Source organism: Squalius cephalus (assembly GCF_949319135.1).
Source record: "Squalius cephalus genome assembly, chromosome: 16".
NCBI classification, from domain to species: Eukaryota; Metazoa; Chordata; class Actinopteri; order Cypriniformes; family Leuciscidae; genus Squalius; species Squalius cephalus.
In genome coordinates, this window is record NC_137137.1 from 28,759,309 (window position 1) to 28,786,180 (window position 26,872).

Genomic DNA, 26,872 nt, shown 5'->3' on the forward strand with positions numbered 1-26,872 from the left:
ATTTTAACATCACTGGTTCTTTGATGTCTGTTTGGTGTGTCACAGGCTTTATAATTAACCAGGCTGTTTTTGTTATGGTAACTTTAAAGGGCGTGCATACTAACAGCAATGTGCAATGACAAAGTGATTTAGTTATTTTCAGTTAGCGAATTGAGGCAACATGAGTGACAGCAACCATTGACAATGCAACAAAGTTGACCACGGCTCAGATTTACGCAAATGAAGTTGCATAATGAGCAGCAATGCAATGTGGTGACTACTAATGGGGGTGTAGACAGTGATTTGTAGCCTGATACAGTGATGGAGAAGGAACGCATATTAGCCTTACAGCATTGAGATTTGTCTATCTACTTTATGAATTTAACCATTGACAATGCAACCACCCCTTAAGACTTGTACGTGAAGGCCTTTAGTTATATTTAGCTGACCTCTTTGCCTTTGAAATAAGTAACAATGCTTACTTAGGGGTTATGTATTTGACCCTTTCACTTGTTTGACCCTTTGTTCATAGTTTGACCCCTTTAATCTTCTCCTATCCCTAGAGGGCAGATTATTAGTGCCAGAAAGTGATGACAAATACAGCCATGCTATGCCACAGCTTTGACAGATTGTACAAAATAAGTTAATACGTTGATACTTTTGTTTAGGCTTTTTTATAATAGCCAGTAGATTTGTCAAATAGTCATTTGTGCTGAAGACTCAGGAACAAGACTCCCAGGATGGCCTTATCAAGTACATTTATTGTGCCAAAATCCAGGATCAACTTTTATTCTTAAAGAAATATTTCTGGCTAAAAACAAGTAAAGGGCTATTGATGGCATCTTTTGCAGGATGTGGATTACCACAGAAAAGTGTTTTGTATAGTGTTATATACATCTCCCCTAATATAAATGACTAAAGTTTTGCCTGGGTGATGATGTTGCAGGTTGATCCGAATAAACACATTTATAAAAAAAAAAAATTAAGTTAGGTGAACTTCTACTTATATCCTGATAAACCAGAAGCAGTGAACACTGCATAAGGATCCTGTCAATCAGAACACAGCTAGACTATCTAAAAGCCTTTGTCAAATAGTTGGTGATTTGATAAATATCCTGTGAAATAGTATACAGTATCTAACTAATGCAGAGATAAATGCTAAAAGTGAGAAACCAACCAATTGCAGCAGGGCAAATAGCTACAGTACATTGAATTTGAGTACTTTTGACAAAGTAATTCATCCAAACTCTTTAGACCATTGGAAAAACACCAGGGGTCTAAAAATGTTGCATAGGCACCATCCTACATTTGATATTACAATCATTTCTCAAATGAGCAAATGTGTGATTCAGAGAATGAATGTACGCACAAAAAATGTACGTACGTTTCTCTTCCAGATGTAAAATATATATAAATATTGCACAGTTTAATGGTTTCTCCAGTCAACGTCCAAATCCTTTAATTGAGAATGGCGAGTGGCAAGAATTGCTTAGATTCCCAAATAACTGCAGTACTCCGACTCTGTGCCGCAAGGAAAAGTGCGTACATCTGTTTAGAACCTGACATGGCGATAAGCACTTTTTCACGTCAAAGACCGTTTTAAAAAAATTTGAATGTTGACGTGGATTTTAGCAAATGCACACTCTAAGATCAAATCTGTGCATACACATGTTTTATAAATGAGACCCCATTTGACTAAAACTACATGTGGAAGCCAGGCATCTGTTGCATTTGTCATCAATGTTAGGGTATATTTTAGAGAGCCAGACCTTGGAAAAATTATCTCTATGAAATATTGTAAATAGTATGGATTCTCCAATTTTCTCTTTATTACGCAAAAGCCACTCTCAAGCTCTTTCAAGTTTCAGTTGTAATATAACCATCTAAAGCCAAACAATAAAATAATTGTATGTGGTAATCAACAGTATGTCACAGATGCTGTTGACAGATTGTTAATTATTTTTAACAGAGAATATTCCTTTAAAATGTTTAATATGAAATTTAACATGACTGGTGTGAGCGCATAGGTGTCAATTTACGTATTTGTGTTTGCTTGGATCTTCAGCCATGGGTGAATGTGCAACCAATCTAACATCCAATTTAAAATATTCATGCTGTTTAGTCTGCTATCCTAAACCGTTTATTTAAACCAGATGTTGTGGATATCAGTAGACATGTCCATGTTCAGTCCAACTCTCGATATCACCAAGTGCTCTCCAAGAGCACAAGATGGAAGACTTAGAAACGGCCACAAGGTAAATCTTACAAAGTTCTAGCCTGTTAACATGAGATCTGGCGGCCTGCTCATTCCAAAGTCTATTTACGAATTAATGTGCATGGGCTATTGTTACTTTGAAATCGGGTTTAGTGTTCTACCATTTACTTAATTGTTCTTCCTCCAAGGGATACTTGACATGTCTTCAGGACAGGACACTATCCATGATGTGTTGTACAATTCAGTGTTATGTCAGGGAAATGTAACACTTTATACAGAGTCACTAGCCATTTATTTACACCGTCCATTTGCATCTATGGTGGCCTGTGAAAGAGAAAACAAAAGCAATGAATACATAGGCAGAACGCCCACACCTGGACACCTGATTTCCTTATTCTGTTGCAAAGAATTGGTGTTTTAAGGTACTCAAGCATGAAATAATGAATCTCTAATGCTTCCATCATATTTATTGATTATACATTTGAACAAACTCATAACCATGTGTACTAAAGGATTAGTTCACTTTCAAATTAAATGTTGCTGATAATTTACTCACCCCGATGCCATCTAAGATATCCATGTCTTTCTTTCTTCAGTCGAAAAGAAATTAAGGTTTTTGAGGAAAACATTCCAGGATTTTTCTACACAGAATGGACTTCAATTGCAACCAACTATACCAATGTTCAAAGAAGGTTCAAATGTCCGTCTCAATGCAGCTTCAAAGTCTCTACACGATCCCAGTCGAGAAATAAGGAACTTATCTAGCGAAACGATCGGTAATAAAAAAAAAAAAAAAAAAAAAAATATATATATATATATATATATATATATATATATATATATATATATATATATACAGTACAGGCCAAAAGTTTGGACACATTACTATTTTTTATGTTTTTGAAAGAAGTTTCTTCTGCTCATCAAGCCTGCATTTATTTGATCAAAAATACAGAAAAAAAGTAATACTGTGATATATTATTACAATTTAAAATAATTGGTTTTCAATTTACTATACTTTAAATTATCATTTATTTCTGTGATGCAAAGCTGAATTTTCAGGATCATTACTCCAGTCTTCAGTGTCACATGTGACATCCAGTCTATCACATGATCCTTTAGAAATCATTCTAATATTCTGATTTATTATGAGTGTTGGAAACAGTTCTGCTGCCTAATATGATGAATAAAAGGTTAAAAAGAACTGCATTTATTCAAAATAAAAAAAATATTTTCTAATAATATAAATCTTCTTTACTATCACATTTTATCAATTTAACACATCCTTGCTGAATAAAAGTATTGACTTATTTCAAAAAAAGAAAGAAAAAAAATTACTGACCCCAAATTACTGACCAGTAGTGTATATTGTTGTTACAAAAGATTTTTCTATTTTTAAAACATTTGTTTATTTATTTTTATTTCTTTACTTTTTATTCATAAAAGTATCCTAAAAAAGTATCACAGGTTATGAAAAAATATTAAGCAGCAGAACGGTTTCCAACTTTGATAATGAATCATCATATTAGAATGATTTCTAAAGGATCATGTGATAGACTAGAGTAATGATCCTGAAAATTCAGCTTTGCTTCACAGAAATAAATGATAATTTAAAGTATAATAAATTGAAAACCAATTATTTTAAATTGTAATAATATATCACAATATTACATTTTTTTTTCTGTATTTTTGATCAAATAAATGCAGGCTTGATGAGCAGAAGAAACTTATTTCAAAAACATTAAAAATAGTAATGTTTCCAAACTTTTGGCCTGTACTGTATATATATATATATATATATATATATACTTTTTAACCACAAATGCTCGTCGTGTACCATCTCTGAGATGTGCTACACATTGCGTCATCACGTTGGAAAGGTCACGCGTCATGTCATCTATCTAAGTTCCCTTTCGAAAGCTACAATCGATGCTGCGCTGCTCAGCGCATTGGGAACATATTTTATCGTGACCAGCTGTGAATATTGTGTATAACACGTCGATGGAATTGACCCGGAGGTAATATAGCCTCGGTCGGTGACGTCATCGGCACACCCCCACGACACGAGGCTATAAGTAGATGAGCCACAGGTGCATCGTCAGGTCTTTTGTCTTCAGACCATTACTGTGCAGTGTGTGCGTCAAAAACTCTCTCTCTACCTTCGTTCTGATACAGATCTGTTGTTAGGAGTTAGTTTACTACAGGCAGTGTGCAGAATTTTCATATTTCTCATTTCCAAAATCTTTTTCTCTCTCGCTACATCACAGAGTTTAAAAAGTAAAAAAAGAAGTGAAATGAGTCAACAAAGCAATAATAATAATAATAATAATAAATTTATTTTGTATAGCGCCTTTAAAAGTAGCTTTCTCAAAGCGCTTTGTAAGCGCTGTGTTCCTCCATGCTCCCGTCCCATGTCTGAGCTGGATACACACGATTATTGCTTTGAGTGTTTGGGGGAAGAGTACGCGGTACTGGCTATAGAGAAGGGCGGGTGCGAGCATTGTGACCAGCTCACAGTTAAGATGCTTCGCTCCCGCCTGAACTATTTCCAGTCCGCACCCGCATTACCATCGTGGGGCTCTCGTATGGATCTGCATGACGAGCAAGAGACAGGTCCGTCCCTTTCGCTTGCTGCGTCACCAGATCCTAACATCCCTTCTCGTGATCTCGAAGCGCGCTCCGGTGCTTCTTCGGTTCACGAGGGGGATGATATATCTCTTGGTTCATCAGATCATAACGAGCAGCCAGCCTCTGAGCATTCCTCTCGCGAAAAGAGATCTGTCGAGGAATTGCTAGAGGTGGTGACTTGCGCGGTGGCCAGGTTACAGCTTGACTGGCCACACGACCAAGAGACCCCCAAACCCAGTAAGCTTGAGGATAGGTTTCTGTCCGGTGGCAGGGGGGAGAGAACATTACATCAGTCTCTCCCCTTTTTCGAGGACCTCCATGACGAGCTGTCTAAATCATGGAGTAAACCCTATACTTCTCGCATTTTTGTGCCCTCGACGTCGACTTTTTCGACTATCGTGGGTGCGAAAGCGCGGGGGTATACGGAGATGCCTCGGGTTGAAGAGACGCTCGCGAGCTATCTCTCACCCGAATCGGCATCTTCGATTAAGAAGCCTACCCTCCCCACTAAGCCCTGTCGTATTACATCATCTTTAGTGGGAAAAGCTTATCAAGCTGCAGGTCAGGCTGGTGCTGCGCTGCACACTATGGCAGTGTTACAGGCGTACCAGGCTGACCTGTTGAAGGACTTGAGTGCGGGCAGTACGATCGATGAGGAATCTTTCACTGAACTTCGCCGTGCCACAGATTTGTCTCTCCGTGCGACCAAGCAGACGGCCCGTGCCATCGGCCGTTCTATGTCTGCTTTAGTCAGCACGGAGAGGCATCTGTGGCTTAATCTGACAGGGATTAAAGAGAAAGATCGTCTGTTTCTTATCGACTCTCCTATTTCTCCATCTGGGCTGTTTGGTGACTCGGTTAACACCGTTGTCACACGCTTTAAGGAAGTCAAGAAACATGAGGAAGCGTTCGTTCAGTTTCTTCCTCGCCGCACTCAAGGGGAGGGGCTGTCTGCCACCCAGCCCCGCCCCGGTCCTTCAAAAGCCAGGGAGGTTAAGAAGCAGAGCGTAGCGGACCGTGCTCCCCCTCGCAGGGATTGGGGACAGGCTCGCCGCGCTCAGCAACCTCCCAAGCCAGACCTCAGGACTATTATTAATAGAAAAAAGAAGTCCTGATGGTCTGGCGCCCAATCTAGTGGGGGTAGTCCCCCGCGGGATGGGGCGCGTTCAAGACCTATTCGTCCCTTCCCGCTACCCTCACAAAACCACTCCATCCCCGCCACCTCTCGTGCCTCGGGGGGCAGCGGTTTCCAGCGAAATGTTAGATGTTCCGTCGTTCCCGGCTGTCATTCCGGACACGGAACATCTAACATCCCCTCAAAATGAAGTATTAAAATTAATACCACTCTCAGAAAGTCTGGCAGCGTGGAAACTTCTGCCAGGCGTTTCTGCGTGGGTATTAAGCACAGTACAGTTAGGATACAGAATCCAATTTATTCGTCGTCCTCCGCGTTTCAACGGCGTGATTTTCACTACCGTGAAACCGGAGCAGATGCATGTACTGTCGCAAGAGCTGCAAACTCTTCTGAGCAAAGAGGCCATAGAACATGTTCCTCTTCCAGAGAGGGAGGCAGGTTATTACAGCAGATACTTCCTAGTACCCAAAAAGGATGGGGGGTTGCGTCCAATCTTAGATCTTCGAGGCTTAAACCGCACAGTCAAAGCACTCAAGTTCAAGATGTTAACCGTCAAGATGGTCATTTCGCAAATTCAACATCGCGATTGGTTCGTCACGATCGATCTGAAGGACGCATATTTTCACATAGAAATATTGCCACAACACAGGAAATTCCTGAGGTTCGCTTTCGGGGGCGAAGCGTACCAATTTCGGGTTCTTCCATTCGGTCTAGCACTGTCACCCCGCACATACACAAAATGCATGGATGCAGCACTGGCTCCAATGCGACTCCGGGGCATTCGCATTTTGAATTATATCGACGATTGGTTAATTCTAGCACAATCACAAGAGATGGCGCTCCAACACAGAGACATCGTGTTAGCTCATCTAGTTTCTCTAGGGCTGAAACTCAACACCAAGAAAAGTGTTCTTTCTCCTGCTCAGAGAACGAATTATCTCGGGATCGTTTGGGATTCGGTTACGATGCAGGCACAAATGTCTCCCGCTCGAATCGAGACCATTCGGCAGACCATGACCAAAGTCAAGTTAGGCCAAGTTCGTACTGTTCGTCAGTATCAAAGAATGTTGGGTCTCATGGCATCAGCCTCCACGGTGATTCCTCTGGGGCTGTTGCACATGAGACCGTTTCAGTTGTGGCTAAAAGCCAGAGGATTTCATCCAAGAGCCAATCCTCAAAGGCAAATAAAAGTGACGCGCCGCGGGCTTCGTACACTATCTCTGTGGCTCAGACCCCGGTTCCTCGCCTTGGGTCCCACTTTAGGGGCGCCGTGTCGTCACAAACTGCTAACGACGGACGCCTCCCTGACGGGCTGGGGAGCGGTCTTGGATGGCCGTCCAGCTCAAGGGGAATGGGAGGGTCATCAGCTCGATTGGCACATCAATTGCCTCGAGCTGATGGCCATATTTCTGGCTCTGAAATATTTTCTCCATCAATTGAGGGGCTGTCATGTCCTAGTGCGGGTGGACAACACAGCAGCAGTCTCGTATATAAATCACCAGGGGGGTCTGCGCTCACGCAATTTGAACAGAATAGCGAGGCAGATTTTTCTCTGGGCCCAGGGCAAGTTCCTGTCACTCAGGGCAGTATACATCCCAGGGCATTTGAATGTGGGAGCAGATCTATTGTCCAGACAGACACTACCGACGGGGGAATGGAAACTCCACCCGGAGGTAGTGAAACAGATATGGACCAGATTTTACGAAGCGGAGGTGGACCTCTTCGCCTCCCAGCAGACAGCGCAATGTCCCCTCTATTTCTCTCTGAGTCACCCAGCTCCGTTGGGTCTGGATGCGATGGCGCACTCATGGCCCAATATGTGCCTGTATGCGTTTCCTCCAGTTTCTCTGCTCCCGGGAGTTCTAGCCAGAATTCGCCAACAAGGGTCTTGCCTCTTACTGATAGCGCCGCGTTGGCCGAACAGAGTATGGTTCTCGGAGATAATGTCTCTCCTCGACGGCTCGCCATGGGCGATTCCGGAGAGGAGGGACCTTCTGTCTCAGGCGGAGGGCACGATATTCCATCCCAGGCCCGACCTGTGGAATCTTCACGTTTGGCCCCTGATGGGAACCAACTGAGGGACACTGGGCTTTCGCCTACCATTATTGAGACCATTCTAAGTGCTAGGGCTCCCTCCACTAGACAAAGTTATGCCGGTAAATGGGGTGTTTTTGAAAGATGGTGTGCTGTACACAATGTAGATCCAGTCAACTTCCAGGTTGCTTCAGTTCTGGACTTCATGCAAGAGAAATTATCAACAGGCACATGCCCTGCTACTCTTAAGGTTTATGTGGCCGCTCTTTCGGCTTGCCACGCCTTGGTAGACGGGGCACCGCTCGGGAGACACCCTCTACTCTCTCGCTTCCTTCGTGGGGCCAGGCGACTGAGGCCTCCAGTAAAAACCAAGATCCCGTCGTGGGACTTAGCTATAGTTCTCGAGGGTCTGGTTGACACCCCCTTTGAACCTATAGAATCAGCGTCTGATAAACTGATAAGTCTGATATTTCGCCATCCTGCTTAGACTTTGCCCCAGGAATGGTGAAAGTGATTTTGCATCCACATCCTGATTACCTGCCTAAGGTTCCATTTTCGGCTGTACATCCGGTCATTCTAGAAGCCTTCTGTCCTCCACCGTTCACAACGCCGGAGCAGGAGAAATCTCATAGACTGTGTCCAGTCCATGCTCTTCAGGCTTACATCCACCACACTAGCCAGTGGCGTAAGTCAGAGCAACTGTTCGTCTGTTATGGGGGCAGCAACAGAGGAGGAGCTGCTACCAAGCAGACTATGTCTCATTGGGTCAGGGATGCTATCGCTCTTGCTTATGAGGCGCGCGGGCAAGCTTCGCCTATAGGTCTTAGAGCTCACTCCACCAGGGGGGTCGCCTCTTCTAGTGCTTTGGCAAGGGGGGCCCCTTTACAACATGTTTGTGATGCGGCAGGTTGGTCCTCTCCGCACACATTCATAAGATTTTATAGTTTGGATGTTCATGCCACTCCGGGCTCTCATGTCCTTGAGTCGACATCGCAAGCTAATGTCTAGGCCTTCTTACCTTCTTGTGAAACACACCTGCACAACTGTGGGAGTCCAGACATGTTCAAGCACGGCGGCGTGGGTATTCTCGTTCCCAATGCGCTGAGCAGCGCAGCATCGATTGTAGCTTTCGAAAGGGAACGTCTCCGGTTACTTAACTGTAACCTTGTTCCCTGAGAAAGCGGAACGAGATGCTGCGCTACTTTGCCGTGCTGAAGATGTCCCAGGACTGCTCTTCAGACAAAATATCCTGACGATGCACCTGTGGCTCATCTACTTATAGCCTCGTGTCGTGGGGGTGTGCCGATGACGTCACCGACCGAGGCTATATTACCTCCGGGTCAATTCCATCGATGTGTTATACACAATATTCACAGCTGGTCACGATAAAATATGTTCCCAATGCGCTGAGCAGCGCAGCATCTCGTGCCGCTTTCTCAGGGAACAAGGTTACAGTTAAGTAACCGGAGACGTTATTTGTCTGTGTACTCAGGTTAAAAGGTTGGGACGGGTGAAAAATGTCATCTCATTTTCTCCTCCAACTTCAAAATCGTCCGACATCTTTGGTTGATTTTTTATTATTATTTGTTTTTGTTTTTTTCGTGACCTTTCCAACGTGATGACGTAATACATCACGTAATGCATCTCAGAGATGGTACAATCATGGCATTTGTGGTTAAAAACTATATTTATATATTATTTTTTTTAGAAAATGACAGATCGTTTTGCTAGATAAGACCCTTATTTCTCGACTGGGATCGTGTAGAGACTTTGAGGCTGCATTGAGACAGACATTTGAACCTTCTTTGAACGTTAGAATAGTTGGTTGCCATTGAAGTCCATTCTGTGTAGAAAAATCCTGGAATCTTTTCCTCAAAAACCTTAATTTCTTTTCGACTCAAGAAAGAAAGACATGGATATCTTGGATGACATTGGGGTGAGTAAATTATCAGCAAAAAATTTTTTGAAAGTGAACTAATCCTTTAAATGTTAAGTGTGTGACTTGTCCTGCACAGTTTTGATAAATTTGTATGACTGGATGAGGAAAGGTGCAATTTTCACCTGTCAGATAATAAAATGGGTAAAATGGCTTGGACAGTAAGCAAACATCCTGCTTACTTGCTACTGTAGCAACCACCCAGGGCACCATTGCAACCTCCTTTAGCAATTCCATGGTAGCATTCAGATGACCATAGAAACTCCCTAGCAATGCTCTAGCAACCACACAAAACACCCGAGCAGCCACCAGAGTACCCTAGCAACCTACTGCGCATACTAAAAGACCTCAGGACACCTTTGCAACCTCATAGCAAATGCCTAGCAACCAAACCATCTGCCTGAGGGCAAGTTTTGTATGAGCAAGCACTTTAGACAAAGATCCAGTGTTTTATTGCCCTGTTCCATTTTACTGGTTTAGGAATTTAATAAATATTTTCAATCAAATATTTTCAGAGCATATATAGATCATAATGAACACAATTAATTGATTGAAGGCACTTGTTGTATTTAGTGAAGAGCCAAACAAGTTAATTGAAACAATATTGTGTTTCATTGTGTTTCGTTTTTTGTTTGTTTGTTTGTTTGTTTCATCTCCTCCATGTCCTTACTGTATTTGTCATCCCATCATCCTCTGTGTCTGCCTTCACCACACCTGTCTTACTGAACACCTGTCTGCTGGGATCTTTCTCTCTTTCTCTCTGGCTGTCTGCTTTGCATGGACACTTTGCTGTGCCTTCTGGCTTTCCATATTATTCTCTTCTTATGACGCAATCGCTCTAAAGAAGTAGATCTTTCTTCTACGCATCTGTCTTCCTCTGTCAACCCTGCTCCAGAAACACTCCGTCAGAGGAAGAGTAAGTATTTTCCCCCAAACCTCATTATGTGTGTGTGTGTGTGTGTGTGTGTGTGTGTGTTTTTTTTTACATTTATATGTTTCATTCTTTACATTAATTCTTCTAATTTCCCTTCATTGAGAGCATTAAGTGTGTTGTTTGTTTGGCTACTGGACCACAAGCTGAAGTAATCATTTTCATTTTCAATTATCAATCATTTTCAATATTACCATGAATATTCTAGTCACTTCAGATAGCCAAAGAAACCACAGCACCCAGAGTGAGTTTTTCTGTGATTCCAGTTTCGATCAGCCCACAGGCTTCCCAGATGCTGTGGGGACTCTGGCACATCAGCTGTGATTGTTAATACAGCTTAGCTATATTGAATGATGAAATTGTGCTGAGGGTGAGGTTGTTTTGTGGCTCAAAACACAATTTAAAAAAAAAAAAAAGTCAACATGAAATGGCATTCACAACCCATTTTACTGATGTATTTCTGAGTGAAACAGGATAGTCAATGATAAATTGTTATAAAAAGTGGGCGTGTCATACCAGAATGGAGGCAGGTGGTTGGTTGACACCAAGAGGTCTTGAAGACATCATCAGCAGAAGTAAAGTTGTTTCAGACACAGAGCAAGTTGTTATATTTTGATGAAAGATTATGAAATGCACCGATTAATTATCTACAATAAAACCATTGGAACTTTTGTTTTCATGTTGACTTATCCTCTTAAAAATGGTTTACAATTTTGATAAATGTATTGAATTTACAAGCAATTCATCTATTAAAGTGCTGTCATTTGACACTGGTCTGCAGAGTCATACTGTAGTGAATGAGTATAAAGGTGTGTAAACAGTGGGCGGCCTTATTGACTCTGCCCTCCCGTCAACGCAACACCTTCAACCTACGTCACATCATTCCTCACTATGCACAGCTATTGTTAACATCTTGATTCTCTTTTTTTCTGCTCGTATTCAGGCTCAAGTTCTTCTGTTTGCCTTTGTTTAAGTTATTAACGTGATATTTAGTTACAGTTCATAAATGAAGATTTGTCAAGTAAAGGTTGAAGGTAACGTATAGTGTATTTTTACTGAGATATATGATGATTTATTTAATAGCTAATGCTGGGCAAAATAGTTGAAATATAAATTATATTTTGATGAATTTATTTCTTTTTTTATTTACTCTGAAATTACTGAAAGGGTGATGTTTTGTTCAATCAGAGGAACTATTATTTCAACCAAACAGACATTGTTACCAAGTAAATGGTCAGTGTTAACAAAGTAAAAAATGATTAACATCATGTTTTCCATACTTGAACAAAGTGAACAAATGGAGGAGTGATATATAGTCATTTTCATTTATATGCATGAATAAATCAGTTCATACAGTAGTAATTAATAGCAATGTTTACCTATACATGTTGACATTTTAAGTGATGTCCCAAATGCAGAAGTAAAATTTTAGTTAAATTGATTTGTTGAATATGATCAATGGTGGTTCTCAACTAGTTTCTTCAGAACCCAGATTTTACATTTGATATCATATGGCAAGCCCGCACAGTTGCAAAACTGTGTATTTGTAATCTGGCCCATATTTTCTTTTGTCGTTTTGGTAATGAGGATTTTTTTGGAGGATTTTGAGGATTAGGGCATGATATATTTGTTCCAAAGTACTGTAGATTTTGTACAAACATCCCTTTAAAAGTTGTTAAGCATATAGTATTGCTGTCGTATCAATGCAAATGACATGTTGTAAGTTGCATCTTATTATTAGGGTCAAAGCACTGAAGGGTGCGTAGTGTTCCTATTCTTCTTCTTCTTCTGCTCTTGAAGTCTATGGCAGCCCATAGAACCGCTTGCTGGAAAGTTATGAAATTTGGCACACAGATAGAGGACAGTCTGAACATTAACCACAGTGATTTTTGAGTCTCTAACTCAATCGCTTTTGCGCCACCAACTGTCCAAATTTTCACTTATGTTGATGCTAGGCTTGCTGCGATAGTCGGTTACACTGTGTTCAGTCGCACACCGATTACTTCACTTGCCTATCATGGCATTTTTTATAGTAAAACATTTTTTTGTTCAGTTAGAGAACAGACACTATAATTAAAAACTGAATGCGAATGAGAGTCGCAGCACTGATCAGCAGCAAGAGTCAGATTTATTTTATCACAGGACGAGAGTGAGGCGAGCTGAATGCGAGCTGACTGACAAGACAATGGTAAAATATTTGGTTCCAAAGCGAAATGTTTAAGCACCTATTTGGCAATATTATGGATTTAAACCCAATGCTAATAACCTGCAAACAACTTACATAGGAATGAATTTGAAATGATCGCTGTGCTCCCAAAAATGCAAATAACTTTTGAATAAATTAGCCTATTGCAATGAAACTGGTCTTAACAGAGAATATAGATACCAATTTTGCCATTGTCGGCCGAACTTCCTGTCCGTCATTTTGATTATCTTTAAAAACTTACATTTTCAAACTCATCCTAGACCGGTGGTACAATTTTCACCAAAATCGAATTATACCATCTTCAGACATGGATTTCTTGTCGATAGATGAAACAGTTCTCGTATATATCACATCAACAAACTGATGGCATGATGCCAAAACTACTGAGGCTCTATCTCTGCAATAGTTTGGCATATTGACACCAAACTTTGCATGTGTCATTATCACCTCTGACCACACCACATCAATTTGGTCACAGCGTCACCTATTGGTCAAAAGAGATAAACCATTAAATCATATTACTAGTGATTTTCAGCCAAATTTTTTAATTAATTGCTCATTGTTGCATTTGGTCTGGGGCTCCCAGCCATGCTGTCATGACTTATCGTCTTGTTTGCTGGTTTTGAAGGGTTTTTTAATCAGGACAGAAGACCAAGTAGAGCAGTTTTAACCAGCTAAGACAGCTAAGACGCCATCTTAGGCTGGTTTAAGTTGTTTATTTTTCAGCGGGCAATGGTCATTTGTACGGTCATTGTAAGGTAATTTGTAGACATGGGTGGATTTATCGACAGCTTATGAAAGAAAATCAACAGAAAGCATCTTTTTCAGGTGTGTTATTCACCGTTTATGTGTTGCTCAGCATGATGTGTGAGACTCTTTCCTGTTAATCCACTCAGCTGGTTGCTGAGCAAGAGTTGGAGAGTTAGAGCGAGAGGGTGGCTGATCAGAGGACAGAACTGTGAGTAAGGAGAAGGGTCAGTGAGAGTGAGGAGAGGACGTAGGGTCAGTGAGTGGACTTCAAATCCAGCTCCAATTTGGCAGCCGTCTCTTGTCAGAGTTGATTACCGCTGATCCGTTCTGACTTCCCCCAACTGTGATGAGCCACCGGCAGTAAGCGAACGCAGTGTTTTTTGTTCTTGGGGGAGGAGAGGAGAGTTTGAATCAGGAGGGTTGTAGATCTGACTGGTTCTCTCGGTCTGAGAAGACTTATTCATAACCACAGCTATGACAAAACAATAGCACGTCTGTTACGAGGCATTCTGGAGACTTAAATCAAGAACACCAGGTGATGTACTTTATTTGATTATTTCTTTAATATTGTTCATTTATTTCAGTTTTGTATGTAAGAAGTTGAAAAATTAATTTGAGAGTTTGAGTAGTGCAGTGGTCTATAGTTATACTTTTTAAATACAGATTTGTATGTATTTTTATTTTTTTTATTTTTACATAATTTAGCTTTTTAGGTTTTTTATTGCAGAGTAGATTTGTGTTCTATTTATACCTGTAGCTGTCAGCATTCATTTATATTCGGTAATACGTGCTTTTCTGGTGGTTTAAAACGTTATGGTTAAAAGTTTTTTGTTTTTTTTTATAGAATTTCCATAATTAAAGAGGATACAATCATGTTAAGAGTCAAATTTGTAGATTGTTTAGAGATTGTTATTAGACACTGTGTACAACAACCTTTTGTTTTCTGGCACTGCAATGTATTGTGGCACTAAAACTTAAAGAGCAGAGGCCACATTTGGTCAAGTAGATTATGTTATATAACAATCTTAAATTTAAGATATAAGTTCTATATTTTCACACCACAAGTCTCATAAAATCCCATTGTCCTCATTTGCCAGCCACTATCCTATCGTTCTCTTTCACATTCACCAAATTTCTGCAAAGAATTATGGTCATTATTATTGTAATATATTTGTGAATTTTCATTCAGTATTTTCTACACAGCAGTGGGTCAAGGCATTTGAATATGTCATGTACGTTTTAAATCATTTTGATGGTTGAAACTTCAACAAAGGCCTGAATGTTTTTTTTTTTTATGTTCTTTACTTTTGGTCCTTTCTTTTCAAAACTTTATTTAGTGAGTGGATTCTTCTAAGTAGTACTGTTAAGTACTAGCACAGTTACTGATGCTTTAGACATTTGTTTTGACGTCTGGGGTTTTAAATGAAATATTTAGGGGAGAAGCTTGTCCGGTGTGTCTCTCTCTTTCTCTTCACGCATCCATTCATCCTGGCTCAGTTTCCCTCTGTCTTTATCTCAGGCAATAAATCCTTCAACATGATGTCCCCCACTGGAGATAATTCTGAGCTTCTGGCCGAAATTAAAGCTGGGAAGAGTCTGAAGCCGACACCTCACACTAAAGGCTACACGACCGTATTCTCTAACAGCGGCCCAGCGGGGAACAATGTAGGTCACACTCCCTTTCTTTTTTAATTTTACTTTTTCCTTACTAAATTTAGTTCTTACCAATAAAGTGAAAACACTTAATTTCCTGAAGCATGTCAAGAGCATTGTTATTACTGTAATGTTTTACTTATAAGTTTGTTTTGAGCTTTTAAGTTTATATAGTTGATATACTTATAAGTTAGTATTACGTGTGTGACCCTGGACCACAAAACCAGTCACAAGCTGATAAATAAGCTTTCCATTGATGTATGGTTTGTTAGGATAGAACAATATTAGACCGAGATACAACTATTTGAAAATCTGGAATCTGAGGGTGCAAAAAAATCGAAACATTGAGAAAATCACCTTTAGAGTTGTCCATTTATGTTCGCGATATTGCTGCATTCACTCACAAAAATAAATGTTTTATATATTTACAGTAGGACATTTACAAAATATCTTCATGTGACATGATCTTTATTTAAAGCTACACTGTGTATTTTTTTTAGTTGATTCTTAGCAAAAAACACTTAGTTCTTTCAAAAATATATGTGCTCATTTATGTATATTTACTTCTTTCAAGTAATAAAGTATTCTCGTAAGTTTATAATCTGCCATTGAAAGTACATACGGGTGAGGGGTTCGAATGCCGGTCGCCATGTTGCCCCTCCATCTTGAAACTACATTAGCCAAAGAGGGACATACCTGTAAATTCAAGCTTCGCCTTTTGCGTTTTTCACTCAGTGACACCGTGACGAATGCGAGGGAAAGATTACTCGCGATTGCCGGCAGATTTGAAAGATGTGTGTGTGTGTGTGTGTGTGTGCGTGCGTTCACTCACATTTGATTTTGAAAGAGAGAATTAAAACGTCAACGCGACAGGCAAATCAGCAAGACCATAGTCAATATTGGAGTAACTTTTCCCAGATGGAAAGAGCTCATGAGGAGCAAAGATTTTAAAACGGACGCCGGAGTTGCCTGCTTTCTTCTCGACAGGTAATTCAGCCTATTTGTGTAAATTCGAAGTTTTATAGTTGCTTGTCTAACCATAGCATGGTTGTGCATAACGCCAGAACGACCTCTAGTATAACTTCATCCTCGCATCAATGGTGAAAAAGTATTGTTTACCTTGTAACATAAATCTGTGCTGCGACGGATCACAGGTGATGAATAGTTTTAAAGGCGCAATTTTTTAAGCTATATAAAAAAAAGGACACTGTAAATTTTAGTTATTTTTAATTGCTTTTACTTTGTACACATTGTAACGTTAGCCTAATCTGATTATGCTGGGATAGCCGATTCCAAGGGTGACGTTTACCTCCTGACATCTGTCCTGTAGTTTTATTCATTTTAGACGTATTATTTTTTATTATTGTCATGGACGAAGTCGATAACTGGAAGCCATGTTAATCTTGGAATAATGCGGCCACCGTAGGAGTTAAAACGCCCTCGGAATTGAAAGGAACAGAAACTAATATTCACTGGGTAGTCATATACAATTTCACCACTAGATGGGGGAAAAATTCACACAGTGTAGCTTTAATAGCCTAATGATTTTTGGAATAAAAGAAAAATCTTGACCGATAATTTTGACCCATAGAATGTATTGTTGGCTATTGCCACAAATATACCAATGCGACTTGTGACTGGTTTTGTGATCCAGGGTCACATATTATTAATAGTGATTCTCAGAAATCAAAAGTATTTTATTTTATTGTATGAGTTACAGCTGTTGTCTACTTCTAACCTCTGATCTCTCATTTGGGTGTCACTGGCATTGTTTGGCTTGAGATGTGAAGTAATATTGTTTGCATTAGAAATACTGATGCTTATCGATAGAAACAAAAGCCAAATCAGATATGTCACATAGATACCAATGGACAAGATGGACATGGAATGATATTTCTTTAAAAACATGAGAAAAGAATGTTTTGAATGTATTGAATACGAATAGAAAAAAAATCCAGTTATTATTATGGAGATAGATACATTAAAAATGGATCAGTATTCCCAAACTGCTAGGGCCACAAAAGTAATGAAATTCAGAACAAAATTACAGTGTATAAAGTTGTAGTTTGGTGCATAATAAAAGTGCAGCTCAGCAATCGGGCCCCAAATCTATTGTCCAGGATAATTCAACCAGTTCAGTGAGACGCTTGTGTAACTCAGTTATTGGTACTGTAACACAATAGCACAATTTATCAAAGTTATGTAATTGAGGAAATGACAGTTGGAGCGTTCGAATCCTTTCATCTAACTTAATTTGCTGACCAGTAATTTCTTGACTAGAACAAGAGGTCTGACACACGTATGGTTGCTTATGTAAATGAATGTTTCAATTTTTCCAAAGTTTAATGTTGAGTAACTATTACAAGTATCATAATTACAAGATGACTCTGTTGTTGTGTTGAAGACATTTATTCTCTTAACTGAAGTTGTAATGTACTGGTTTTATTACATAACAACAGTAAATTTGGATAAGTCTGAGCTGTCAAAAAATTATGAATTGCCAAACAGTGATTTTGAGTCTGACAAAGACATAATTAGGATGGAATTTTTGAATTGCTTAATTTTTGTAATGCATTGTTTAAAATGTATGCGACATACAAAGTTTTTCAAAGAACCATACAACCAACTAAGAACCCTGGTTCTTTATAAGAAAAATAGTTCTTAAAAAGTGTTTGCTTCAAAAATCAGATTTTACATTGAACATAAAATAGCAAATGCAAAAAGAAATGGTTTATTGTACAAAAATTAAAATAAAAGTCTATAAGATAAGTGACATTTATTAATATTAACAAGAACTATATAGACAGCCAATAATTCATCTCGCAAAACAATGGTTTGCACAGATCACGTTTAACCTCATTGCAAGTGAACCCGATTCTTTTTAGGAAGACAATTGTTAAGCCTCGGGATACACAAAGCCGACGATCAGCTGACAATTTCCAGCCGACTCAGTTTTTTTGGCGTTTTCTGCCATGTTGGCTCTAGTCGGACGCTGCCGGGGTTTTTTGGGCCAATTCGGTGAGAGAGAGAACTCTGATTGGCTGTTCAGCTTTTAGAATGAGTCAGTGCACTAGAATAATAACAAAACAGCGAGCAAAGAAGTCAAAACGGTACAGATAGAAGGCTGTTCTATCTAGAAGAGTGTTCCTGGGCGATTTGTGTTACTGCAGCCTGCAGCGGTTTCGCTTTTTGAACAACGAATATAGACAAATAAATCTGCCGAAATAGACAGTTGTCTCATTTACACGCAGGCGCAGAAAGCGCATGCTAGTTGGCAGTTAGTTAGCTGTAGTTCTCTTGGTGTGTTCAAGTGCAGATTTTTTGCCCCAACGCAGGCGACGCGAGGCGACAACACAGTCGGCTTTCATCAGCGCTAGTTCTTTGGCGTCAGTTTGCTGTGTCCCTACCCTTAAATGCTGCGAAGAACCATTGAAGAGTCTTTATTTTTAAGAGTGTCTTTTTATTATTCAATTCAGCTGCCATTATATCTATATTTTCTTCTGCAATATTCAATTCTGATTTATCAATTTGAATTCCAGGAGGAACGTCCATCATCGCCGCCACAGCCTCTGCCAAAACCTCAGTCCAACGACACCCAATCCGCGAAGCCAGAATCTCCACCGCCTGTTTGTCCACCCACGCCACCCACTCCCACCACCAGTGGTGGGTCACCCCAGAACCTGTCCGTTTCACAGAGCAGTGAGCAACTTGCAGCCACCGTCAATGGAAATACTGCTGTTGGCCAGAGCAAATCCAGTGTGGTGGATGTTGAGAATCTGGTGCCCACACATGACGAGCAGGGCCGAGCCATCCCAGAGTGGAAGAGACAGGTGATGGTGAGGAAACTACAAGTGAAGATGCAGGAGGAGGAAGAGAACAAGAGAAAGGTGAGTGATGAATCAGTTGGGTGTTTTAAACATAAGCTGAGGCAGTGCATCTCTTATCCAGCTTAGATTTCAACAGTTAGACACTTTAACCAAAGCTTTCAAATCCTAGCCTCATAACATACTTAAAGACCCCACAGAATCACAATTAGAGTTTTTCAGCTTTGACTGTTATATGCTAATAGGCCTACATTCCTAAGAGCTGACAAAACCTGCATGCAATCCCAACATCCCAAAAATATCGATCCAATATATTTCCTTTCCCATACATTAATTGGTTACAAAGGAAGTAGTTGGTATTTATTAATTCTAAAACTCTTTTGTCAATGTCTTTTTTTTTATGTTTTATCAACTAAAGGCTATTTGCTATTTTTTAAAAAAGGGGATAAGCTCCTCAATAGTGCCAGCCCCACTTCACATTTCAGTAGGATATCCATCAGCACAAGAGAAAAAACTGCATGTCAAGGCATTTCATGGGGTCCTTAAGCATGTTAAATAATCACTATGTTCGGAATAGCATACTAATATACTACTGTTTTTGCAGTACATGAATATTGTGCACAGTATGCAAATTGTCTTTATACATGGAATGAACCTCATTCGACCTTTGATTTCCTTTAATTTCCTTTAATTTTTAATTTGACCTTTAATTTCATTGTAATGAAAGAAAGTAATATAAGGTGTGATTTCTTGACTTATTTAATTGGGCTTCCAAAAGTTATGACATATTAAGATTATCATTATCATATCATTTAAAATACAAAGTAACCATGTTTATTTCCAAGATGATACTTGGTTGCCACTCACATGTAACATGATGAGGTCGGGTGACAACAATGTATCATGCTGCTGTTAATAGTATGCAGTATACAGTGCACTTCTGAACATAGTCAATCTCACAGGTCATTTCTAATTGTTTTTAAATGTTTATATAGACTGCTGTTTATAAAAAAAATGACTAACAATTTAACATTTACAATTAATAATTGGAAATGAGTGCACTTTCTCAGCTTATGAGATCAACAGTATCCTCCTGTAGTTTTAGTAGTGTGGGCTATAGTATCACCTCATTAGATTTTATAAAGGCTTATGATTTAAAATGTAAATGATAACTTTGAAATTGAGGTTTGAGCTACAGTTTCTACATGGAGGATAGCTAAGCAACGAGTCTCTGCATGGTGATTTTTGGATAACACTTTAGTTTAGGGTCAAATTCTCACTATTAACTAGCTGCTCATTAGCATGCATATTACTAGGATTACTAGGATATTGGCTGTTTAGTAGTTCTTATAAAGCACATATTAATGCCTTATTCTACATGACCATATTCTACATCCTTAATTCTACCCAATACATAAACTTCACAACTACCTTACTAACTATTAATAAGAAGTAATTGGGAGTTTATTGAGGCAAAAGTTGTAGTTAATACTTAGTTAATAGTGAGAATTGGACAATAATCTAAAGTGTGACCGATTTTCGAGTATACACTCTTTTAGAAAACTATATCCAACAATTTAGAAAATATCTATATATTTAAAACAAATTGTGGTCATTCACTTCTCCATTAGACCCTAATGAGAAACTGGCTAATGAATTTACGATCTTTGGGTAACCATAGCAGTGTCGTGTGAATGAGCAAACATTTGTGCAGCTCTGAATTATTTCATAACTGCGGCTATATATGGGTTAGCAGGAATTGTCAGTACATAAGTCCTAGAAATATGTAGTTAATAGATGAAAGGATTGAGAATTAGTGTTGGGATGAGATATTAATTGGTGATTGAATCAATAATATTGTGTGGCTATTATATGTGTATATATTTTATCCAAGGAACATTGCTTTACATGACAGCATGCATCAGTCAGCTAGGCTAGATTACTTCGACTTGCCTTAGATGGTATTATCGAATCACTTTTACAGGCTACTTTGTTCCTACATATTTATTTATTTAATTATTGTGAATACATCAATGTGTCCCTCTGGCATGTACTTGATTACAAAGTCAAATAGCTGGGGAAAAAAACATTTATGTAAGAGTTGGCTCTGATTTGAAAAAGCTTAAAGTGTAAAGAGTTTTAAATTATTGATCAGACATAGTTTTCAGCCTATGGCAAAGACAGACTTTAAAAATAATACTCAATCTTTAGTTTTGGTCTGGTTTTCATAGTATCGTGTAGCGTGACATTTGGTTGGCTTTTCCTATACTTTGTGTTGAGTGATGCAGTGTTTAATTTGGGGCTGTTGTGACTATCCAAAGACAAGCCTAAGTGTGTTTGACATTTACTAAGGAAGTATTAGTTTAATGTGGCTTACTGGCGATGGTGCACGACAGCTCTAAGTTTTTACATGGGGATTCAGTGGTGTGATGCAAAGCCCCTTCACACTGCAACTGGTGCTTGGTCATCTTGCTCATTCTACTCATTAAGCTTTTATTTTTATCTTATACTTTCATGCATCTTGTTAACACTCAGAAAACTTCTCAATATTTATTTATTTATTTATTTTAGATTAGTGGAAATTGGTCAAGTTCCCTGGAAACACAAGCTAAATATAATTTACAGATAAAGTAAGGAAACTTCTGGGTCATTTTCAAATGAATGTCTTTATGGACAGCATCTATGGCAGGCTGTGGAATTACCGGCATTAAATTTAGACTTGTATTCATCAAACTGAATGGGAAACATGTACTGTAAATACACTTAAAGTGTACAACACACGTACAACACTTATATTACTCTAAATACCCTAACAATGGAAGTCCAGCAGAAAAGTGGCCAGCAAATATTGAATATTACACGTTATTATTAAACTGGTGTGATAGAATTGCTTACCAAACCTGTCTGTACAAAGTTGTAACTAATCTTTAAATTAATGTCACAACCAGCTAAAAATAAACCCAGTTTGATGCTATCTGCACAAGAATACCAGGAAGTGACATAACACATTTATCAGCTTAATGTGATAACAAGTAGTATTTACATGGAACTGAGTCATGCACACTCCATCCACAAAGATTATGTTGGTAACCCACAGGGACAGTTTAGGTAACTTTACGGCTCAAGGAATTAAAGTGCTTTTACAAAAATATGAGCTTTTAAATCCACTGGCCCATCTACCTACCAGACTTCCATAGTATGCGTTTTATAGTCCCTGTTTGTTTGTTTGTTTCTTCTTCTTTTTTTACAAACTGAATTGCATTTAAATTATTGTGTTCAATATTCGGTATTCAATAGCATGTCACTGATTGTATCCATAGACAATCATTTGAAAGTAACCCAGATTATTAATTTAATATAATTAATAGATTCTAACCAAAACCATAAAATAAATTTTAAGACAAATAAGCTGTTTTTGTGGGGTTTGAATCTTGAATCTGAATCTTCTTGTGCAAGTCAACTCAGTGAAAACAAGGCAGTATCATCGCACCACTAAATTCATGTAAAGTTTGAAACGTTTGGGGTGAAGAGACTTTAAAAGCGTGTATGTAACGCATCGGATCTACAAGCTGAAGGGCACCCCCTCCTCTGTTTTGTTCCTTTCTATACCCTCCTCTGAACCTACTTTAGTTTGCTGGCAGTGGATACTATCAAGCCCAAGACTGGCATTATTCTCATGTGCACAATGCTATTCTGGGTCCATTTGGAGAACTAATGACAGAGGACGACCTTATCCGCATTGAGAAGCAGATTGAGAACCTCCAAGTCATGCACAAAGTGACAGAGGTGGAGAAAGATCTGGAACAGCTGGAGCAAGAGTTGAAGCAACTCTTGCCTGTGTCTGCAGCTTTGAACCAAGACCACTTCTCTGTCAACCCCAAACAGGTTCATGGGCAAGCAGAAGACTTGCCTGCCTGGTGCAGCAAGATCTCGACACTGCTCAAAAGCATGGCCATTTTGCTTGCCACTTTGGGTGGAAAGGAGATCGATATTCTGGAAATGATCACTCAAGGATATACGTACGAAGGTCTAAAGAGTGGCCAGACAGGGATCTCAGATACAGTTGCCTCTGGAAACATTGGTCGATCGCAATCATTCTCCACTCGAGAGGAGGTGGAGAAGGAGATTAAGCAGTGTGGTGTGTCTGTGAAGAACCTGAAAGCCAATTATGAAATTCATAGCCAGTCAAAGTGTGAGGATGACAAAATGAACCGCGTATACAAACGTACAAGGTCCTTGCCGGCAGTTAGTGAATGTAGCTACCCATCAGAGCCCATCTTGGAGGATGAGCTGCTGTTCTCTCTCAGTGAGAGTAACTCACAAATCGGAGATGGGTCACCAATAGAGCAAGATCCAAATGTACCATTGGTTAATGAGGAACTTATAACACCGTCCCATGCTACTTTGATGTACACTGGGTCTGAAAGAACAGGACCATCTGACTCAGAACACCATGACCAACCTGACATCTCTACGAATCCACTAACCTCAGAACAGCTCACCCGCAGTCTAGAGGTGCAAACGGACCTGAGCTACGTCCAGGAGTGCATCGAGATGCGAAAGGAGAGGATTGTGTTTCTGTTCCTGGAACACTGGAGAAAGTACACAATGACTGAATCCTTCAAGTGTTCAGGAAGAGGGAAGACTCTAAGTGTTGAAGAGAATGACTGTCATTCCCTGTATTATCAGAACCTAGCTAAGCCAGATGGTACCATGCAAACGGAAGATGACCAACTGCTGTATTTCATGAAACAGAGACAGGTTGTGGGAAATCTTCTTGGCCACTGGAGGACCATTATGAGCCAGGTGCCCACGCGACAAATCCGGAGACTCAGTCGAGCTCAGATGATCTACTGGCCTGAGCACTTCCTTCCCCACATCAACGGGTCACCTGTTCAATATGAGAGTCTAACCCTTGACCTTTTCATGCTTGGCTACTTCCAGCTTCTTGAGATGAACATGTCCCGCACTGAGCGGAAGTTCCGCCACTTGCTTTGCTATGAAATGTTTGACAGACTTGGCAGTCACCCATGGGAAGTGATCCGCCAGTTCCACCGAGAGGTAATGGAGAGTATTGAGAAAGGGAAACGTGATTGGTCAGATGGATTTGAAGATATCAAGGTGAAGTATTTTGGTGACTCTGTTGAGGGTGGTGGGCTGCTGGAAGCTGCTGAGCTCATTCTCCCTCCAGAGGTTCTGCAGGCATCCGTAAGCATATCACAAAGGGCTCCAGATGCAAGTCTCTCAGGTATTTCACCACTAGACATCCCCTTTGAACACCCAGGACCAACTTCAGATGACTGTGCAATGGCCACCCAACAGGGCTCTTCAGAGGACTCAGCGGAGAACATTAAAAATCATACAACAATACAGAAGAGTGGTACTGAAGTTGAACTACCACCCATTGCAGCACAAGATGCACCACAGTCAGAAAACACAGTAACGCAAGCAACCATAACAGTTGAAAGCCCCCAGACGGAAGCTCCACACACTGTGAATAAACAGGGCCCAGCAAATACCAAAGAGGAGCCCAATGAGGACTCCATCAAGCTTATTTATGAACTTAAAGAGTTTAGCAATGAGGAAATTATTAGATATATTGATCGAAGCTTCGCCTTCTGGAAAGAGAAGGAAGCTGAGATGTTTGACATATGACTTATCAGGTCAAATTATTTGAAGGATGAAACACAATTATAAGGAGACAGAATAAATGCTTGTGTTAAGCAGATCAGCAAACAGTTGGGTCAGAAAGGCAGTTTAGTTCTAGAAAATGTTGAGGTCTTGATTGTTAAAAGAAACAATCAAATGTTGAGCTTAACTGAATTTAAGCAACAACCTGTCCTGTCATCATTTGTCATCAGACTTCGTACAACCAACTGTAAGCTGGGGTGTAACAACTCAATATTGACGTTTTGGAAACTGCTGTCATGCAGATAAAACAATAAATACATAGAAATATCATAGCACCTCATCTCACTGGGTGAAGTGAAGGAAAGATCACAGTCTTTTTTAGCAGAACATCAACTTTTCAGTGAGTATATATATAAAACAATAAAATAATCAGCTCACACTTTGAAGCACAAAATACATTTTCTTGAAATGAAAGTGTAAGATTATTCTGACCATTTTTTTAAACATCATTTTGCTTATTGATTGAATTCTTTCTGATTCATTCATTAAAAGAAGCCATTTGAATTTTGTAACTTTGAACTATTGTTTGGTATTTGTATGACTTACAATTGGGTGTATCAGAAGCCCATTGACAAATTACAGTTACAATATGTTTTACATCATCTGTTTTCAATGGTTTATTTTGCATGTTGCGTAATTATTTGGAAAATATCAAAATCGTTTTTTTAGGATAGGAGTGAATGTGTTCCCTCTTTTCTTGGTGTTCTTTTGAGGTAAGAATACACAGCTCTTAGTTTCTGAAAATAATCAATGTTTTTATTTACTCAACCATGATGCATTTGTGTATGAGCGTTCTTGACCTTTTTATCTTTCAGTTTTATTGTCTTTTGTTAGCAGTTGTGTTTGGCAATGTTGTTTTTGAGAGGTTTTAAAAAGCAGATGGATTTCTACTTAACTGCAAAGGTTTTTATTGCCATTGATAATCATACGTTTTTTTTTTTTTTTTTTTTGTTTTTTTTTTACACCTAACATTGAGGTTTAAATTATTCAACTGTTACAGTTTTGTTCCATCTAGCCATGTTTGAAGTGTCGGTTTGATGGTTTGTTCATTTTTTGAGAAATTTACACAAAATTAATAAATCTAAAGTTCATCATTGGGTACATAAGTCCAGAACATTTCATTTGTGATTTCCTGTTATAACATTATTAAAATTATTGAACACCTTTTTAAGAACATATGTTTTACTTAGTGACTTAAATTTACCATTTAATGTTTGCTTAGTACAGTTATTTATTGCCCTACAATTAACTCTTGTTAGGTTCCATGGACTTACTTAGCTAAAGAGTTAAATAAGAATTAGAGAGTTAACTATGGCATCACGTCTATTTTTGGAGTCAAGCTCAAGCTGTGTTCTTGAGGGCATTTAGCAGCCATTTTCTTAAGAAGGCAGGACTGAAGGAAGTGTGTGTCAATGTCAATTAGAAAAGTATATAATGGCACATATTAAATATGCACCATGTTAAAACCATGCTGTATATTTTAAGGTAAAAGTAAAATGTTTTATTTCTGATTATATCATAGACACTCAAATAATTTAATCGCACAGAGCCGTATTTCAGGTCATATTTCCCCCAAATCAAAAGTAATATTATATTTTTATTATAAGCCTTTTTTATACCCTAATGCTGATTCTTAAAAAAAATCTAAATCATCTGGACACATAATGACAGTTTTGGGGGAAAAATAATGTAAATGCATAATGGTACAAAAATATGCTGTATTTTTTATGCAAAATACAATTTCTTTTGATTTCAGGTAAAATATGACATTTTCATGAGACCAAAATATTTCTCTGTACGAATACATTGATCTCTCTGTTGGAGTAGCCCTATATCTGGAAGTATCGTTCTTAACAAACGTTTGTGTGTGTGTGTGTGTGTGTGTGTGTG

The 26,872-nt window shown here is 39.1% G+C and overlaps 2 protein-coding genes across 5 annotated transcripts in view; both read left to right on the top strand.

Moving 5' to 3' along the window:
• Positions 1-26,872, top strand: part of espn (espin) — a 106,184-nt gene that overhangs the window by 74,327 nt on the left and 4,985 nt on the right. For 2 of the 4 annotated variants that reach the window (XM_079896412.1, XM_079896410.1), the window contains exons 10-12: positions 10,772-10,843; positions 15,334-15,479; positions 19,007-19,354. In XM_079896412.1, coding sequence (XP_079752538.1) covers positions 10,772-10,843; positions 15,334-15,479; positions 19,007-19,354 — 566 coding nt within the window. The remainder of the gene's footprint in view (positions 1-10,771; positions 10,844-15,333; positions 15,480-19,006; positions 19,355-26,872) is intronic. The other 2 variants (XM_079896413.1, XM_079896411.1) reach the window with 1 other exon arrangement.
• LOC307174340 (espin-like protein) lies at positions 23,006-24,946 on the top strand (the record flags this gene model as incomplete). Its single annotated transcript, XM_079898100.1, has 1 exon — positions 23,006-24,946. One exon carries the CDS (start codon positions 23,006-23,008, stop codon positions 24,944-24,946), a length of 1,941 nt encoding a protein of 646 aa, XP_079754226.1.